The 20569-nt window shown below is 42.1% G+C and overlaps 1 protein-coding gene across 2 annotated transcripts in view; it reads right to left on the reverse strand.

Annotated features, from left to right (window-relative positions):
• Positions 1-20569, reverse strand: part of LOC133371453 (monoacylglycerol/Diacylglycerol O-acyltransferase-like) — a 32404-nt gene that overhangs the window by 1736 nt on the left and 10099 nt on the right. The window contains exons 3-6 of one of the 2 annotated variants that reach the window (XM_061598909.1): positions 10652-10816; positions 4488-4678; positions 3628-3688; positions 2417-2580 (exon numbers count right to left, since the gene is read on the reverse strand). In XM_061598909.1, the coding sequence (XP_061454893.1) occupies positions 2417-2580; positions 3628-3688; positions 4488-4678; positions 10652-10816 (581 nt within the window). The remainder of the gene's footprint in view (positions 1-2416; positions 2581-3627; positions 3689-4487; positions 4679-10651; positions 10817-20569) is intronic. The other variant, XM_061598919.1, reaches the window with a different exon arrangement.

The following is a 20569-nucleotide window of genomic DNA, read 5'->3' on the forward strand; positions in this document are numbered from 1 at the left end:
AGACAAAATAAAAACTGTCAAATTGTCTGTTCCAGATGGCATCCAACTGAGAGTTCTCCAAGAACTCAAATGTGAAAATGCTGATCCCTTAAAACAAAAATATGTAACTTGTCCCTTGGATCCACCTCCATACCCGAGGACTGCAAAATGGCCATTGTAATATCAATATTTTAAAAGGGATTCGGGGGGGATCCTGGAAATTACAAGTCAGTTGGCTTAACATCTGTGTTGGGAAAACTTGTGGAAAGCATTGTTAAGGATAAAATAACCAAACATACAGAAGAACAAGCCTTACTGAGGCAGAACCAGCATGGCTTCTGCAATGGTAAGTCCTGTCTCAGAAACATATTAGAGTTCTTTGAGAGTGTCAACAAGCATATAAATAGAGGTGACTCAGTTGACATAGTGTACTTGGACTTTTTTTAGAAAAAGCTTTCAGCAAGATACCTCACCAAAGCCTCCTGAATAAGCTTAACAGTCATGGAATAAGAAGAGAGGTCCTTTTGTGGATCAGGAACTGGCTAGGAAACAGAAAGCAGAGAGTAGGAATAAATCAACAGTTCTCCCAGTGGAGGGATGTAGAAAATGGATTCCTCCAAGGATAGGTATTGGGATCTGTCCTTTTTAGTTTGTTCATAAACAATCTAGTTAGGGGTGAGCAGTGAGGTGGCCAAGTTTGCTGATGATGCTAAACTGTTCAGATTGTTCAAACAAAAAGAGATTGTGAATAGCTCCATAAAGACCTCTCCAAACTGAGTGAATGGGCACTGGGCAGTGAAATGGCAAATGCAATTCAATGTAAACAAATTCATGGCAAAACAAATCTTAATTTCACATATACGCTCATGGGGTCTGAACTGGTGGTGACTAACCAAGAACAAGACCTTGGGATCATAGTGGGTAACTCAATGAAGATGTCAACCCAGTGTGCGGCAGCTGTGAAAAAGGCAAATTCCATGCTAGGGATCATTAGGAAAGGTATTGAAAATATCACTACAGATGTCATAATGTCATTATACAATGTATGGTGTGACAGCATTTGGAATAATGTGTACAGTTTTGGTCACCTCACCTCAAAAAATATATTGTAGAATTGAAAAAGTTCAGAAAAGGGCAACCAAAATGATAAAGGAGATGGAACAACCACCCTATGTGGAGAGGTTACAGCATTTGGGACTCTTTAGCTTAGAGAAAAGGTGAGTAAGAGGTAACATGATACATGCATATAAAATTATGCATGGCATGGAGAAAGAGGATACAGAAAGGTTTTTCTTCATCTTTCATAACATTAGAACCCACAGACATTCCATGGCCACCAATTTGGATGGCTTTAAAAGAGGATTAGACAAATACATGGAGGATAAGGCTAGCAATGGCTGCTAGCCATGACGGCTATGCTCTGCCTCCATGGTCAGAAGCATAATGTTTCTGAATACCAGCTGTTGGAAACCAAAGAAAGGGAGGGTGTTCTTGTGTTCAGGTCCTGCTTGCAGGCTTCCCATAGACATCTGGTTGGACATCGTCAGAACAGGATGCTGGACTAGATGGTCCACTGGCCTGATCTAGCAATGGTCTTACTTGTCACACATTACACAGTAGTAGCATAGAAATGGAATCTGTGTATGACATTACTTTGTGTAAAACAGCAATTAATTTCAAACTATGATGGTGCGCAAGCAATAACTATCTAAAATGCTTTGAAGATTTGGAGTTGGGAGCCCATTAGGCAATAATCATGGCACTGTTACAGTGGGTTGTGTCCAGCAATGCTGATCTACTCAGACAACAGACTTCCATGTGGGCAATGGAACGTCCTCTCATGGCTGGGGACCTTCAGGAGCAGATTCTGGGGGCACAAAGGAGAGTAAACAGAAGTTCTGTTGCATGAGCAGAACTCTCCTTGTGCAGCATTAGACACAACCCATAGTTTTGGTTCATATAAGTCTCAACAAATTAAACAGAAGGAAAGCTGAATGATGAACCAGCGGCGTCACTAGCGGGAGTGCGGGGGGGGGTGCGGACCTCCGGTGCGTGCCAGAGGGGCACCCAGCCGGAGAAGGCCTGGGAACGCCAGCGCGCCTCCCTCGCCCCGCCGACGCTGCTCCCGGTCTCGCCCGCCCGCCTCCGAGGAGGAGTTGGAGCAGCCTTACTGGGCAACGGCGCGGGGCAGGGCGGCTCTGGGTGTCACCCCCCTCATGGTGACACCTGGGTGCGGTTCGCACCCTCCGCACCCCGGTAGTGTCGCCCCTGTGATGAACATAATGCACAAAGAGTATATAATGAGCCGCAATCTTGTTCTTACAGAATGGGGAAGTCAGCCTGCAGAATACAATTTAAAAGTTAGCAATGTTCTTCGAAAGAAACTAATATGAAAATTGATTCTTCTTTTCTAATTCCAAATGTAGGGTTATCTTACTCTTTCAGCAAGCTCCATGGCAGTTATAGTTGGATCATATGGGATGGGTTCTCCAATATATGTGCGAAATTTGACTGGAAACCCTCCATATATGGGAAGGATTACAAGTCGAGTTTTCTCATACAGCCATCTCCCCAGCCCTGCATATGAAATGAAATAACATTCTGAAAGAAAGTGACCCAACATTAAATTTGAAGTTAATTAACATTCTGAATTAAGCAATTGTGATCCATCCATCCCAGGAAAGGAGAGTTAAATATATGTAAAGAGCATTGTATGCAGTTAGCTCTTCACATTACTACCTGAATCATCAAGGGGGATTTTATTGTTTTGAGATATGTGGAGTCACTCAATTTCCCCCTTGTAATGCCCTCATCTATGGCTATTTTGGGGTCTGAAATGGCTTGCACCAATGTGCCATAGTAAAGAGCTGTGTAGACAGCAAGCTGTGAATTCTCTCATGTATTAGATGATAGGCATAAGATCATGATTGCCTCCTTTGAGGCTCATGATGCATGATTCATTCCACTATAAGGAGGGGGTCAGCTCTTCCATGAGATTACAAGACAGACATAGCAGAGTGCTTGTGGTACAGACAGCTCAAGCTCTAGGAGAGACAGAAAGTGGTGGAGGCAGGCCACATAGCCTCCCAGCACAGCTGAGATCTATCCAAAGTGGGAATGGGATCTCCCTGATACTGCTGACAAGATGTGTGAGAAATTTTATGCTGTGCTTATATCTGTTCATCCACTCTGTAGTATCTTAGTCTTTTAGCTGAATAAAAGAAACTAATTAGCACAACTGGTGTCAATCATGTTATTGCTTACCTAGAATCATACTAAAAGAACCATTGCCCTCCCCCCTCCTAGTCATACACGGGGTGACAATACACTGCCCAATCTGAGGCATAAGTTGTGCAACAAACTACAGAAAATGGTTTGTCTCCCCCTCAGTTTCCCTCCATGTTGGGGTACCTACTACATTTGAAGATTTCTTCTAAATCTAATGGAAAACTAAGCAAGTGCACATTCTCACAATACTGTGCCAGGAAGCACAGATTTTGCAGATTTGCATAACTGTGCATGGAATAAACTCTACCAGCTGGTGGAAAATTGATGTTCATTATTTTTAAAAAATGTATTTTATTAAAATATTTATTGACAGATATCAGATTTCTTGGTTCACCAAGGAACATAGGAAATGTAGCTCACTTGTCTTTCCAATTGTCCTATATCCTTCACGAAGGTTTTGAGTAAATATAGGGATGATGGGCTAAAAAAAAGCAAGAAAGAAAATTAAGGATGAGAACTGGAAAACTAGCTAATTCCACCATTCCTGCCTTTATTTGTTTTTGTTACATACTAGAGAGAATGCTTAGCATCAGGCATTATGATCACAAGGACCTCATAAATTGGCCTGAAAATTCCTCACATATCTGCTTGTTGTTGTTGTCACTACTTATGGCGACCCTATGAATCAGTGACCTCCAAGAGCATCTGTCATGAACCACCCTGTTCAGATCTTATAAGGTCAGGTCTGTGGCTTCCTTTATGGAATAAATCCATCTCTTGTTTGGCCTTCCTCTTTTTCTACTCCCTCCTGTTTTCCCCAGCATTATTGTCTTTTCTAGTGAATCATGTCTTCTCATTATGTGTCCAAAGTATGATAACCCCAGTTTCATCATTTTAGCTTCTACTGATAGTTCTGGTTTAATTTGTTCTAACACCCAATTATTTGTCTTTTTCGCAGTCCATGGCATCAGCAAAGCTCTCCTCCAACACCACATTTCAAATGAGTTGATTTTTCTCATATCTGCTTAAATATCTCAAATGAAGACACTTTGCAAAATTGCCCCAGATCCTTAGAAACTGGACAGCAAATAAAAAGAGCCATTTTTCTTTTTAAAATGTCATTGATTTCAATACATTAGCTTTAAAACAGGGTGGGGAACCTGTGGCCCTCCAGATATTTTTAGAATCCAGCTCCCACCAGACCTAACCATCATGGTCACTAGTCATGCCATACAACTTTACTGAACATTCCATCAACATGAACGGCAAAAGTCACTCACCACTCTTGCTTCTAGAGCTACTTGCGCAAAACCTTTTCGGTTATTCCACATAATGCTGTAGTCATCACTAAAGTTTCCTTCTCTATTTCCACCAGGTGAGATTCCCAGTAAACCACCTTTCTTGAGAATTTCCACACATTCAGCTTTGTTGTAATTTTTGCAATAAAGCACATCAAGACACAGTTTCAGCCCTGAAAAAATAAGTCCCAAATAGAAAAAAAAATTTTATACAAATCTTATTTAGGGAATAGTGTGGATACTTTATATATGTCATTATTCCAATGATACTGCACCTTTAAGGATCCCAGGTACAGCAGCTTGGCAATCCTTGTAATCACAGAAGGCAGAATTTACACTAGTTCTGTTTGCTCACAGATTCTGGCAGTAGGCTTTTTCTGGAAATCCTGTACAGTGCTGTGGGGGTCAGCATGTTCCTCAACTTAAATGAATAGTGTGATAGAAAGCAGCCCTCAGAGCCTTGCTGTGCAGTCGCAAACCCCAATCCACTGGGCCAGATAGTTTATGGACACCCTCCCCCACAGGCAGAGGGGAGCCAGCTAGTCTAGTTTGTCCAGGCTAGAGTGCAAGGCACTACTTAAAACTACAGGGGAACTTCCACTGTTAAAGGTCCAACACCTTTCACTTCAATCAATGCATTATCTCACTGTGTGCTCTAAATCTATTGATCATTAGAGGCACTAGATATAGTTAGTCAGTTGAAAGGGCCCCTGTTTGAATTCTCTTGTTACTTTCCTCAAGTTTAAGCATGCCTCTGATTAGTTAGACTGATATTCTCAGAGCTATCATCACTTCTAGATCCTCTTCCTTTTCCCCACAATTCTCTCTCCCTACCTTCTGAATTCAGCTAGTGTAGATGATTAGGCTTTCCTATCCACATGTACTTTCTCAATAAAATGAGTTTATTTTGTTTAAGATAAACACCACTCTCTTTCATATTATTTTATATCTCCAATGAACTCTGCTGCATAAGCAACTCTCTTCATAGGGTCATGGGCCCAGACATAATTAGAGATTTATAAAAGGAAAAAGAAAAAGGAGTCTGTAGAGTCTGTAATATAGACAGATTAGATAAAAAAGGACTGCTTCTGAATCTAATAGGAGGTCTGCTGCCACTGAGCTGCCAAATGACTCAAGCTACAGAAGATGGTCATTGAAATGAAAATGCTGCTGAATACTTTGGGGTTAGCCTCTGTCCTTGAAGAACCAAGGCCAGAGGCATCAAGAAAGAAAAAAGATGAATGGAATGCTGCAAACAGGAAAGCCATGGGACACATATCTGTAGCTGTAACTGATAATTTAATTAGCATATTAAAGATAAGCAAACTGCAAGTGAAATGTGGGAAAGGTTGAGACAAGTTTTTCAACAAAACAGAATGAATACTCAAGTTTCCTTGATGCTAAAACTCTGAAAAAAAGAGGCTTAAAGATCCAAATAATCTATCAGAGCATCTGAGCTCTTTTTTGGGTATAATAAGAGAACTGGAGTAACAGGAGATAAATTTACCTGAGGCAGCTAAAACTGGCCTTTTGCGCAATACTTGTCTCCAGAATATGAAGGAATAATTAATTTACTTCAAGTTAAGGAAAATGTAATTTCGAGTTCTGTCCAGGAACATTTGCAAGAATTTAATCTAAGAAAACAGGTACAAAATGAGGAAACTAAAAGCTAAGCCTGCAGATTGACTCAAGGCAAGCATTGTTTATTTTGTGGAAGTAATCAGCATTGGAAAGGTGCTTGCCCTCATCTGAGAAAACCCCTTAAGGACAAATTCCAAGGGAATGGGACAGCAAGACCAAAAGACAAAGAAGTAAAGGGGAATGCCTCTCCAGGAAATAATTTTGGAAAAAGGAAATAAAATATGTACTGCTAAAGAAATAATTTGTAGAGTTGATTCAAACCAAGCCCACAACAAAATTTTCATAGACAGTGGGACAACTTCACATTTTTTCAACAATTTGGATGTTTTCTCAGATACAGATATGGATTGTAAAGTCCCAATATATCTTGCTGATTGACAATGTATTTATAAACAAGGAAAAGGGACAGTTAATTTAAAATGTAAACAGGGTGAAAAGAGCACCAGTGAGGTGTGCATTCCTGGAGCTTACTATGTGCCATCTCTATAGAACAGTTTAATGAGTGTAAAAACAGCTACAAGGCGAGGATGAAGAGATTTGTTTAGGAGAGATCATTGTTTTGTGTTCAGAGGCAGAGAATTACTTATGACAGGACTTCTAACTAATGAAGACCTTTATGAAGTAGGGTTGTGGCATGGCAGATTTGGCCACATAAATGTTGAAAGCATTTCGGAACTTGTGAAGGACAAGCCCTGGGTTCCTACTGGGAGGAAGAATGGGATATAAATAAAGATGGGATATAAATCTAATAATAAATAAAATAAATAAATAAATTTAACAAAGAATTTAGACATAAAAATGTGCAAATCTGAGTTTGTTGATTGTGGTAAAGCAAATGCAGCTAGAGCCACCTATAGGCCATCTGCTGAAGTGTAATCAGAAAAATCCCTGGGTTTAATCCACAGTGACATCTGTGAACCCTTACCTGTAATGACACCAGGAAGGAATGTTTATTTCCCTACTTTTATATATGATTTTTCAAAATATGTCTACACTTACCTCCTTAAAGAGAAAAATGAAGTGTTACAAAAGTTTAAAGAGTATGTGGCCAGAATGAGCAATACATTTGGGGAAAAGCCCAAGACTCTGTGCACTGGCAATGGTGGTGAATACACAGGGATACTGAAGAATACCTAAAGTAACAAGGCATTAAACATGAAAAAAACAATTCCTTATACCCCAGAACAAAATGGAGTGTCCAAAAGGAAAAATAGATCACTGTTAGAAATGACAGTAAGTAGACTTCTCAATGCTAGATTGCAAAACAAATATTGGGGGAGAGCAATCCTGACAGCCACTTATTTGCAAAACAGGTTACCCACTAAAGGCAGAGAAGCCACACCATCTGAGCTATGGAATGGAACCAAACCAAGTGTAAGGCATATTAGAGTGTTTGGATCTAAGGTGTATGCTTACATTCCCAAAGAAAAGAGGCAAACTAAACTGCAGAAATGAAGAAGGCACATTTGGGCTGAAAAGGCTACAGAATACTTGATCCTACCACAGAAACAATCAAGGTGCGTAGTATTGCATACTTCAACAAGAGACAAAGATCAAATACCAGTAAAATATCAGAAATCAAACTAGACATCCCAACAGAAGAAACAGTGCAGCAGTCACAGAAAGAAGAAGTTGTGAACTTTGAAACTTCAAGTGAACCTAAGCAAGAAGGGGGTGCAAGAGCTGTTTGAGAGGTGAGACACTCCAGCAGACTCAACAAAGGGATGACACCAAATAGGCTGTCTCTTCTAACCAGAGTGGAGGAGATACCAAAGCCCTTCAATTGGTGAGACATTGAAGGGATGCCAGATACTGAGACAGACAAATGGCTGCAAGCTGCTGGAGAAGAAATAGAATCTCTTCACAAAAACAAAACATGGACTCTTACAGAGTTACCAAAAGGAAGAAAGACCAATCCTGGTGCCCAAATTTTCCACCTTAACAACCCTAAATGGCATTAATTGAGCTGGCCTCAGCTCAAAAATTCCCTGTTAGGAACTTTACTATCTTCCTGTTGGAAACATCTCTGAATTCCAAAACAACCATCCCTCTTCCTGGCCAGTCCAAACAAATTGCTTCCTTAAATCCTTACCAACTACAAGTTTACTGAGGGGGGCAGGGTAGAGGTCAGGGCCCAGAAAAATTCAGGAAAAATGTGGTTCCCCCCCCCCTTAGTTTTTCCAATTTTTCAGGGGCAAAAAAACCAGGGAGCAGCAGAAAAAAATGGGATCTTTTATCAGTGTTTTCTTTCCTCGGGGCTTTACATCTCTTGGGTGGGTGCATGGGTCTCAGAAGACATGTTAAAAACATCCTCAACCTTCTATTCATGAGTGTTCATGAGGATTTGAAGATAGTGTTAACACTCCAGTTTCTGTTAAAGAACAGGTTTTAGCTAAAAGAGGGTGACATATTTCCAACAGTACTCTAATTTAGAGATTTCAGTGCACAGTTTGCTGATGAGCTGATTTATCAGAAGACATTAATTGCCCAATTGCTGCTTTGGAAACAGGCCAGCAGGCAGCCAAGTTGTACACTGGCCAAAGGCCCCTGGGGCTGAGAAGGACCCCTCCTGCTTGGGCTGGGCAGGTGTAGCTGCCATGCTCTGTGCTAGCATCAGGTTACGGAGCTGCAGCCACACACCCACCACCAGGCTGGCTGTGCATGCTTGCCATCACTCAAGATGGCAGCAGGGGTGTCAACATGCCCTCCCCATCTTGGATGATGAGAGGTGTGTGCACACAGCACACTAATCCACTGATGCAGCTGGGCTTTTTTCAGCTCCCTGCAGCAGCTATTGCCATTGCTCACCATTGCCAAGGGTCCCTGCAGTCTGATGCTAAAGGGCCCTCTGCATTCTGGTGCTGGGTCCTGTTTGGAAAAGCATTCCTTCCATTGATGCAAACACTAGGAATTTGAAAATTAGCCACAGGAGGATGTTCTGCCTGCTGTACCAAATCATGGGCAGACAATTGGTTAATATCTTGTATATTGGTTTCATTTATAACAGATTGAATGGAGTCATCAAATAATGCAACAAGATCAGTGGACCAAGGGCCAGTGCCAGAAGGTGGCTGGGTTAAGCCCTGGCAAATGGCCCCTGCAGCCCAGAGGGACCCTTGAAGGGCCCCCTCTTTAGGGTGGTGCTCCTGTTCCATGATCTGCGGCAGCAATGGGTCCTGCAAAGGGAACTCCCAGGCACCCCCCAATACAGATAGTGTGGGCTTCAATAAACCCACTCATACACCCCACCTATACACCCCATCTACCTCTCCCATCAGTGTGTGAATGCCATGTGCACTGTTGCATGCATGCCTGCCATCATCCAATATGGTGGCAGGGGATTCTCTAAGGGGCTGACACCCCAGCCCACCATCTTGGTTGATGGTAAGCATGCGCTATGCCTGCACATCATTCACGCAACACAAGAGGTAGGTGGGGCATGCAGGCAGACTTATTAGCCCCGTGCCACCTGTATTGGGCTACAGCACTGCAGGCCCGGCACATGCTGGTTCCAAAGGGCCCAGACATGCCTGGCCCTGGCCCTGAATGAACCAATTAGGCTTAGCAGATGGTTCTTAAGAGGGCAACTTGTTACTTTCCAAATCTAAAATACAATCAATAAAATCTGAAATTTTTGTTTGTTTGAAAACAGATGGAGGCTCCAGCACTGCACACATCTGAATATAAACCATAATTTAGTTAAAAACACTAATGTTTTTAAATTAAAGCAATGCAGGTCTGGGACTAAAGCAAGTAAACCCAAATGTCAGCACCCATAGATTTCAACTATTTTTCAAATGTATATCCCCAAGTGCATCCTAATTGCAGATTTATGCACCTCAGTGCACCCATGCGCATAGCTGCAGACTGCTATTGTTGAAGATACAGCGCTCCTGCAGATGACCTGATTGTTCAGCATTCATCCTGATTTGCTTGCATGAAATTTACAGTGGTGAGACTATGTCCAATCTTTATTACTCCTGATTTGTCCGCAAGATATTAACATGTCTTTCTGTTAATCATTCATTCATCCAAGACTTTTCAAGACATTTCCCTAACTGCAAAGAAGTCCTTAATTTTTGTTGTTGTTGCACTAGGGCTTCAATCCACTTTAATTGCACACACCTAAAGTTCCAATCTGCCCTGGAGTCCCTCCTGCAAAATACTGACAACCTGGAAGCACCTGTAGGCAGTTCTCAGAAAGCAAGACAATGGAAGAATAAGAGAGGACAGACATTCTGCCTAGATAGTTTCTCCTGGAGGACTTGCCTCTGCCAGACAAGCTGAAAGGGGAACTTGCTGGAAAAGAATCCTCTCCCTCATTCACTTAGTGTTCCATCTGTTGCTGCTGTTTTATTCACCTGTTTGCTTGCTTGCTTTTACCTGCTTGCCTTATATACTATTTCATATTTTACAGGATTGTTTTATGTTGTGTTTTATCTTTGTTCTTGTTATGTGAAAAGGCAGGATGTACTATACATTTAATTAATAAATAAATAAATAACCTGGCAGTTGATACATCTTGTGATCGACTACAGAATAGCACATTCTCCCCATTTCTTTAAAGAGTTTTGCTACAAGGAAGGCATAGTCAAAAACAGTGGCCCCATGGTAATAAACAATAAGCACTGGTCCTTCAGGCAGATGTTCCATGCCAATAACCTCATAACCTGCAAAGAATACAAGAAATAAATATCACTTCGATGAAGTTAAATAAAGATTTAAGAATCTTTTAGTGGAGGAAAACAGGGTGGTACAGAAGAACTAAGTTTCTAAGCTAGAAGAAACTTCTATCATCATCATCATCATCATCATCATTTATTACCCACTCTTCATCCAAAAGTCCCAGGGCAGGTTACAACCATTTTAAAATATAACATCACCTCACTCCATATCTCCTGATGACAGTTCCCAGCAGCTTCATATAGATGCTAAATAGTATGGGAGACAAGATGGAACCCTGTGGGACACCACAAGGCAGCTCCCATGGTGCTGCAGTGACCTCCCATAACTACTTTTTGGAAGCAGCCCTGGAGGTATGAGCAGACCCACTAAGCACTGTACCCCCAACCCTCACCTCTCTGAGACACTCCAGAAGGACACTGTGGTCAACAGTACCAAAAGCCGCCAAGAGATCAGGGAGAATGAGAAGAGTCACATTCCCCCTATTTCTCTCTTGAAAGATTTTATCAACCCCAGGGCAACCCAAGCAGTTTCAGTGTCATAGCCAGGCCTGAAGCCAGACTGTAAAGGATTCAAGTAATCAGTTTCCTCCAAGCATGCTTGAAGCTGGACTGCCACCACCTTCTCAAGCACCTTGCCCCAAGAGGAGATATTTGCCACCGGGTGAGTGTTTAACACTTCTGGGTCCAGGGTGGTCATTTTAAAAAGGGGACACCCCACTGCCTCCTTCAAGGCAAATGGTACCTCCCCCTCTTTCAGTGAAGCATTAATCCCTCGCTGGACCCACCCAGTCAACCCCCTTCAGCTAGCTTTAAGAAGCCAACATGGGTGCAGGTGAAGTGGACAGGGGGTTGGCTGCCCTTCTTCCACATCCTCAGTCCACAATAATTGAAACTGATCCAGTATGAATGAAACAGAGAGTGCTCCAGACACATCCATTGGACTTGTTCTAACTTTGGCATCCAACTCTGTCCAACTCTGAACAATTTTGTCCCTCCCAAGTGCCTTCCAAAGTTGTTACAGCAGGCTTCTAAGGGTGTCAGAGCAACGCTGTCTTGGTCAGGTGACAAATGAGTCCTACACACTTACAGAATGGAGTTGCTACATTCGAACCAAACCTTACCAGGGAATGGTCTGACCATGACAACCGACTCAAAGCAAATCCCCCAATCAAAGGAGTAATACCGATTCACTCTGACAAAGACCAGGTTGAGGGTATACCCAGCCACATGTCTTCGCTGATGTATTCGGACAGCCCCATGGTTGTCATGGAGACCATTGTCCCGAGCTGGCCCATTTGAGGCAGCCTTAGTGTGGATATTGAAATCCCCCAGCACCACCGTAAAATGGTTCTTGAAACACCACATCAGAGATTACCTACACCAACTCAATTAGGGAGGTTGTAGTGCAGCGGGATGGATGGAAGATTCCCGTTCTGTCCCTCTGGCCCAAGACTACAAACAATCCCTCGAACCCAGACACAGTGTGGATTGGTCTCCTGGTAAGAAAAATGGAATTTTTATTGTTGTTGTTGTTATATACCTTCTAGTTGATTACGACTTATGGCGATCCTATGAATCAGCGACCTCCAAGAGCATCTCTCATGAACCACCCTGTTCAGATCTTGTAAGTTTAGGTCTGTGGCTTCCTTTATGGCATCAATACATCTCTTGTTTGGCCTTCCTCTTTTTCTACTCCCTTCTGTTTTCCCCAGCATTATTGTCTTTTCTAGTGAATCATGTCTTCTCATTATGTGTCCAAAGTATGATAACCTCAGTTTCATCATTTTAGCTTCTAGTGATAGTTCTGGTTTAATTTGTTCTAACACCCAAGTATTTGTCTTTTTCACGGTCCATGGTATCTACAAAGCTCTCTTCCAACACCACATTTCAAATGAGTTAATTTTTCTCTTATCTACTTTTTTCACTTCCAACTTTCACATCCATACACAGAGATTGGGAATATCATCGTCTGAATGATCCTGACTTTAGTGTTCAGTGACACATCCTTACATCTGAGGACCTTTTTTAGTTCTCTCATAGCTGCCCTCCCCAGTCCTAGTATTCTTCTGATTTCTTGACTATTGTCTCCATTTTGGTTAATGACTGTGCCAAGGTATTGATAATCCTTGACAAGTTCAATGTCATCACTGTCAACTTTAAAGTTACATAATCTTCTGTTGTCATTACCTTAGTCTTCTTGAAGTTCAGCTGTAGTCCTGCTTTTGTGCTTTTCTGTTTCACTGTCATCAGCATTTGTTTCAAATCATTACTGGTTTCTGCTAGTAGAATGGTATCGTCTGCATATCTTAAATTATTGATGTTTCTCCCTCCAATTTTCACACCTCCTTCATCTTGGTCCCATCTCACTTTCCATATGATATGTTCTGCGTATAGTTAAACTAATAGGGTGATAAAATACACCCATCTCACACCCTTTCACCAATCGTTTTCTCCATATTTTGTCCTTACAGTAGCCTCTTGTCCAGAGTATAGGTTGTGCATCAGGACAATCAGATGCTGTGGCACCCCCATTTCTTTTAAAGCATTCCATAGTTTTTCATGATCTACACAATCAAAGGCTTTGCTGTAATCTATAAAGCACAGGGTGATTTCCTTCTGAAATTCCTTGGTCCGTTCCATTATTCAACGTATGTTTGCGATATGATCTCTGGTGCCTCTTCCCTTTCTAAATCCAGCTTGGACCTCTGGCATTTCTCTCTCCATATATGGTAAGAGCCTTTGCTGTAGGATCTTGAGCATTACTTTACTTGCATGGGATATTAAGGCAATAGTTCGATAATTACAGCATTCCCTGGGGTCCCCTTTCTTTGGAATTTGGATGTATATTGAAAGCTTCCAGTCTGTGGGCCATTGTTTTCTTTTCAGTATTTGTTTTTTATAGAGTTCTTCATTGTATTGCTTCCATCTTCCTTTTATTTTATCTCAGTCAGTCAGTGTGCTCCCCGTTGATTATTCCATATCCCTACTCTTGGTTTAAACTTCCCTTTCATTTCTCTACTCTTTTGGAACAGAGCTCCTGTTCTACACTTTTTGTTGTCCTCTTCTATTTCTATACAATAATTGTTGTGATAGTTCTTTGTCCCTACGTACTAGTCACTGTATAGTTGCATTTAGGGTTCTGACCGTGTTTCTATCTCCTTTTGCTTTTGCTTTCCTTCTCTCTTTAACCATTTTAAGAGTTTCTTCAGTCATCTATTCAGCCCTTTCTCTCTTTTTAACTAGAGGTATTGTCTTTTTGCATTCTTCCCTAATAACGTCTCTGACTTCAATCCATAGTTCTTTTGGTTCTCAGTCAACTAAGTTTAAATCCTCAAATCTGTTCCTCATTTGATCGTTGTATTCTTCTGGGATGTTATTTAAATTGTATGTTGACATTATGATTGCTTTGTTGTTCTTCTGTAGCTTTACTCTGATTTTTGATATTACCAGTTCATGATCTGTACCGCAGTCTGTTCCTGGTCTTGTTTTTGCAGCAGGTATTGAACTTCTCCATCTTCTGCTGCCAATTATAAAATCAATTTGATTCCAGTAGTGACCATTTGGTGATGACCATGTGTACAGTCATCTTTTCGGTTGCTCAAAAAATGTGTTCACAAGAAACAAATTATTGGCTTCACAGAATTCAGTAAGTCTTTCTTCTGCTTCATTTCTGTCTCCTAAGCCCCATTTCCCCACAATTCCTAGTTCTTCTTTGTTCCCTACTTCTGCATTCCAGTCCCCCATGATTATCAGCACATCTTGTTTTGGTGTGTGATCAATTTCTTCCTGTACTTCTGTGTAAAATCTCTCCCATTCCTCTTCTTCTGCATTTGCTCTTGGAGCATAGACTTGGATGATGGTTATGTTAATAGGTTTCCTGTTCAAACTCATTGATATCACTCACTCAGACCCTGTGTTATAGCTCCTAATTGCTTTTGCTACATAACTTCTCACTATTAAAGCAACCCCATTTCTTCTTAATTTCTCATTTCCTGCATAAAATATTTTGTAGTTGCCTGATTGAAAGTGTCCCATTCCTGTCAATTTTAATTCACTCAAGCCACGTATTGTAATGTTGATATGTTCCATTTCTTGCTTGACAATTTCTAACTTTGCCTGGTTCATGCTTCTCACATTCCATGTTCCTACTGTGTGCATTGTACAACTCCGGACTCTCCTTTTGCATCTGTGTGCATCAGCCTCTGGCCTTCCTTTTGGCTTTGACCCAGCTGCATCATTTTAGTCACAGCACTACTCGTACTTGTCCATTGTTCTTCCCCAGTAGCTCGGTGAGTGCCTTCTGACCTGGGGGTCTCATCTTCCAGCACTATCTCATGTTGCATTTTGGATACTCAGTTCATAGGGTTTTCGTGGTAAGAGGTATTCAGAGGTGGTTTACCATTGCCTTCCTCTGATTTTGGATGAATCTAAGGGCTCATCCAGATGGAGCGGGATAATCCAGGTTTTCCATACCCGCTCTGTCAGCTGAGAGTCCTCACTTGCCCCCTTTCCTGCTCCTTTCCCACTTTTTGCTGATATTAAAAACATGCTTTTTTACCGGCTGCACACGCAGCCCGAACATGCGGCATCTTCTCGCTTTTTTCCTGTCCATGCCCCCGACACATCCCACTATGTTCCGATTCGTTGGGAAAATATGACGTCTGCTCCCCTCTCCCCTTCCACTGCTATCAGTTCTGCACATGTGTGCTTGAACGCGGAAGCGCGAAAGTTTGAATTTCCTGTGGGCGCAATGGAGGTCATGGCCCAAACCAAATTTGGAGGAGGGGGCCACGAGTCCTCCCGTAGCCTGTGGGGCCCTGGGCAAAATCATAGGTGGCTGATGAAAGGGCGGCGGGCAGCACAAAGAACCCACTCAGGCAGGGGATTCGCACCTCCCCCCTAAAAGCCGTGAGCACGCCTGCTTCACAGCTGATGAGCCGGGATCGGGCAGCACAAGGAATTCACTCAGGGGATTCAAACCTCCCGCCAAAGTACCTCACACAAACCCGATTCATAGCTGATGAGCAGAGAGGGGGGAAGCTGTCCAGCCACTCATCTGGGGATGGGGGGTGCCCCAAGAGCGGGAAGCGGCTTACGAGGCTGCACGGCTACAAAGGAGAAAAACACGCCACAGCCCACCCAGCTTCTCATCGCACACAAACAACACCTATGGTTACGGTGTCCCCCACTTTACACCATGTCTGCTTGGCAAGTCTTGCAGAACTGCGCATTCGTGGTAAACCAGAATAGTTATTCCATTTGGCAAGCGAGTTCTTGGATATTTCCCGTTTCAGCTTGCCAAACACTCCCTCTGGTTACAGTTAGCCATAAGTCAGGATCGCAGCTAATTCCGTTGCTATGGGCAAAAGGCTATAGCTCTGTGACAGAGCACCTATAGCAGCATATCTGCTTGGCAAGTCTCGCAGAAATGCGCATTCGTGGTAAAGCAGAAAAGTTACTCCATTTAGCAAGCGGCTTCTTGGATATTTCCCTTTTCGGCTTGCCAAACACTCCCTATTGCAGCCATTTATAAGCCCCTGCAAGTACATCATAATTTGGGCGCAAAAGTGATTTGTGTTTCCCCTTCCAGTTTCCCCTTCCTTCTGCTGCTTTCACAAATATGCTTTCTTGCATTTCTGCAATCACGTTAATCCAAAACGGTTAAACAGCTTTTCCACCATGACTTCCTGCTTCTGCGCAAACCTGCATTTCTGCACCTGCGCAGTATATCCAACAGCACTGATTGGCCACGTTTTCCCGGGCAACGTTTCCACACAAGCGCAAACGTGCAAAGGATGGGATTGGCTGGAAAAGAGGAGGGGGACTGGGGAACCGCCCCAGGACCACCCATGCAACAGCGTCATCTCTTAAATCCGCAGTATTGCGTCCAAGCGGCCGAAGGAACCGCGGATGATTCACGCTTTTTAAAAGTGTATCGCATTTTCCGCGGTTGTGCGAAAGCGGATTTAACCGCGCGAAAACGCGCTTTTGCACTCGGCGTCATCAGGACGATCAAAAAATAATGAGAACACAAAGCGGTCATGTCACACATTTTGCAGTCGTCTGGATGAGCCCTTAGTCTGACGTCTCAGCTTTCACCATTCCACCTTGGGTGACCCTGCTAGGAATCTAGCCTCTTGATCTAGACTCCTGACGGCATTGCTCTCAGCTTCTTCAACACTTTCAAACTCCCTCACCATGTTAAGGTGTGCATCCTGGGGGGGGGAGATTTTTATTGATGGTTGCAATTACCCCTCGCCATCTCTCTGATCTGGAATGGTGCTTCACCAGGTACTCAGGCAGATACAGCAGGGTTAGCACTGAGCCCCTGAGCTCATCTGCTCCAATCTGAAAAGGGGAACCTCCATGTTCCTAGACTGCCTTTCTAAACTAACCTGTGATAGAACTTCCGGTTCCGGCTTCGGTCTGGGTGAGACGTTTTTAATTCTGCTCCAATGTTTATTATCTGTAACCTATAAATCCCCAACTGATAATGTTTAGGATTACAAACAAGCCTCTCTTTGAAGGGTAAAGGTTCGGCTTCTAGGTCTATTTGATAAATTGCCGAGTGAAGCTCTAGGTTCGTGAGCCGCAATAATTAAGATAACTAACCTGTGCTGACTTTCCTTCAAGTGCTAGACTGATACTCTTAGAGTTGCTCACCTCCCTTCTTCTTAATCTCACCTTCTGAGAGATGACACCTTTCTTTTCTTCCTCTCCTGCAGAGATGAAAGAGCAGTCAAGGCTCTTGGTGTCTTTATCTCTAGTTAACTAGAAATAGGATATTTTCAATTCACAATGCATTTCCTAGAATAAATGTAAGCTTTCTCATTTTCCTGAACAGTGTCAGTGTCATTATGACCAGGGTAGAGTATGCTCCTTTAGGCTAGGATTCACACACAGCTCAGATATTGCTGTTGTTTTGCCATTTTGATAACACTTTCTTCGTTTCTTTTACCAGAACCTTGAGATATCTCCACCAGCCTGAGCCAGTCACAAAATAGTGAATTGGGGTAGCATCAGTTGCAATTCTTTGCTGTATCACAAGATGCCAAATACTGGGGTGAGCTGCCTGTATTGATACACAATTTATATCTGAGTTACTAGAGTCTTCTGTCACCTGACTTGTGATTTATGCTGCCCTGAGTTTTACTTTTGACTAAAATGAATAGTATTCAGCTTCACAAATTGCTCACAGCCCTTATTCATCTCTCCACCTTTACATTTTCAAATGCAAAATGCACACTTAAATGAGAGTAAGCCCAAATGAATACAATGGGAATAACTTCTGCATAAACTGCATAGGATTGCACTGAGCTGCAGAGGATGTAGAAGTGAATATAGTGCTCAGAGCCCTCCTTCTTCTGCCCCTCCACTTGAAGTAGCTATGAGATTGACCTTGGTCTCATCTACGCCACACGTTTAAAGCAGAGCTTGGAAAAAATGCTTTTTGGAACTACAGCTCCTATCAGCCCGGTCCAGTGGCCATGCTGGCTGGGGCTGATGGGAGTTGTAGTTCAAAAAAGTAACTTTTCCAAGCTCTTATTTAAAGCACTTTCATACTACTTTAACAGTCATGGAAAAGTCATTTGTTAAGGATGCTGGGAATTGTAGCTCTGTGAGGTCAGCACCCTTAACAAACTACCATTCCCAGGATTCTTTTCAGGAAGCAATGAGATTGACCAGTCAATCATAGTCATATCTACACATATGTTTAAAGCACTCTTATACCATTTCAATGGTCATGGAGGCCTGTTGTTTGTGGAAATGGACTGCCTTCAAGTTGATCCCAACTTATGGTAAACCCCCTCTGAATACCACCTGTTGTTTGTACAGCAAGGCATTTTTAAGTAATAGTTGTGTGCCAGAATGGACACCCAGTCTTAATTTTTGGACACCCACTAGACACGAATGGACACATAAAATTGAATCAATGAACCAAGAACACAAATACAGATTGGAAGCCACTGAAACATGGACTAGAGTATGAAATTTTAATGAAACTGAATAAAAATAGTATACATAGGAGCACATTACACATTAATTCTTAACACACACACACGGTCTTTCTGAAAAAATTCTTAACAAAATATCTCTACCTGTACACTATGATGTCTGGTTCTCTGATCTTTGATCTTTTTTTCATGAGAATTCTGCTACAGCAGGGGGTGGATCAGCAGATCCTATGCCATTCAGTGAAACAAGCAGTCTTGCATTCATAGATTCTTCTACCAAGGAGACATTATTTGATTGTGATGAAAAACTACTCTCTTTCTGTTGTCATAGAGAGGGGAGACAGTACCAAAATCGAAGCAAGCCATTTCTGTAGTAAATCTGAAGTGCAAACAGCAAGCTTCTGTAGCTTATTAGAATATTTTTGTGCCATAGTCTGCAATGTCTGTTTCTGGTATTTCCTGAACTGCTGGCCAATTATTGCAGACACTTGAGAAAATTTTTGCCACAGGCTCCTTACCAAAAATGGACTCAACCAGTGGTCAGCCTGCATCAATCATATACTTTGGAGAAGACATCTTTAAGATAGAATTGTCTTCTACTTGTAGTCTAATGTTTAGAAAGTTTATGAATGATGGCACAGCCTCTACTCTAACAGCAGACCATGAATGTCTTCCAGCTGTAACATATTGATATGGTACACTATGCTTATGACTTCACCGTGGCTCTTCCTCTTCTAAATTTACAGGTGTGTCAGTCTCGTTACTGCTTTTTGAGAAAATTAACTTCTCTTCCTGAGAAGGGCCACTACTCATGATGTCAAATTTTTGAAGGGCATTATATCTTGCAGTCAGTTTATTGGTTAGTATCAGGTTAGTCCTCTGCAATGCTTTTTGCAGTTCTTTGAATACAAGTGTTACGTCTGCCATCAGTCCTGTAAGCATAACTTGCAGTGACTTTGAAGTACATATCTTCAGCAGTCCAGGGGCAGAATATTTTTCATTTCTCTCTTTAGAATCAGCTGTTCCCAGACACTTCTGCATCCTGGAAGATTATGTAAATCAGCAACAATGAGATTTCTTACATGCTCTGCAAAACATATTTCCAAGTATGGAGGACATATACGGCATTCAGGAAAAGTTGGTGCAGGAGTTTTAATTTGGAAGGAGCTGTTCAAAAGTATGTTGCTATGCCAGTAAGCTTATTAAGCCATATTTTCAGCTCAGGCACTGTTTCAAGGGCTGATTCCTTTGCTAGATCTGATTGATGACAATAGCAACATGAGAACATATTGTCAGTAATCCATGATCAAAATGATCTTCAAGACGTTTCCAGCCTTTCAAGCTTTATTGGCAGTTTCACCATCTGTTGTAATTCCAACTAGTATTTCAAAGGAGACACCAGTAGACTGACATGCCTTTATCCCAGCTTTCAGCAAATCTTATGCTATTTTATTAGGCTGAATCACTCAAATGAAGGCACAATGAATCTCAGCTGGCTTATCTTTTAGGATATGCTTAGAAACAACAAATTTATTATTTTTATTTTGTCTATCTACACATCTATCTACACTTCCATCAACTTCAAGACAGAGACAAATAGCTGTTGCCAGATGTACACAACTTTCTTAATTTCTAGTTCACCAGTTATCTGTAGCATCTCACTGTATGCAACTGGATCTCTGCAATGTAAAGCTTAAACCATGGGGATGCAAATTATCAAGCTGAACATCCCACCTATGTTTCTACTAATTGTGCTCACAATATTACCAATGAACATCCTGGC

Source organism: Rhineura floridana, chromosome 1 (assembly GCF_030035675.1).
Source record: "Rhineura floridana isolate rRhiFlo1 chromosome 1, rRhiFlo1.hap2, whole genome shotgun sequence".
NCBI lineage: Eukaryota > Metazoa > Chordata > Lepidosauria > Squamata > Rhineuridae > Rhineura > Rhineura floridana.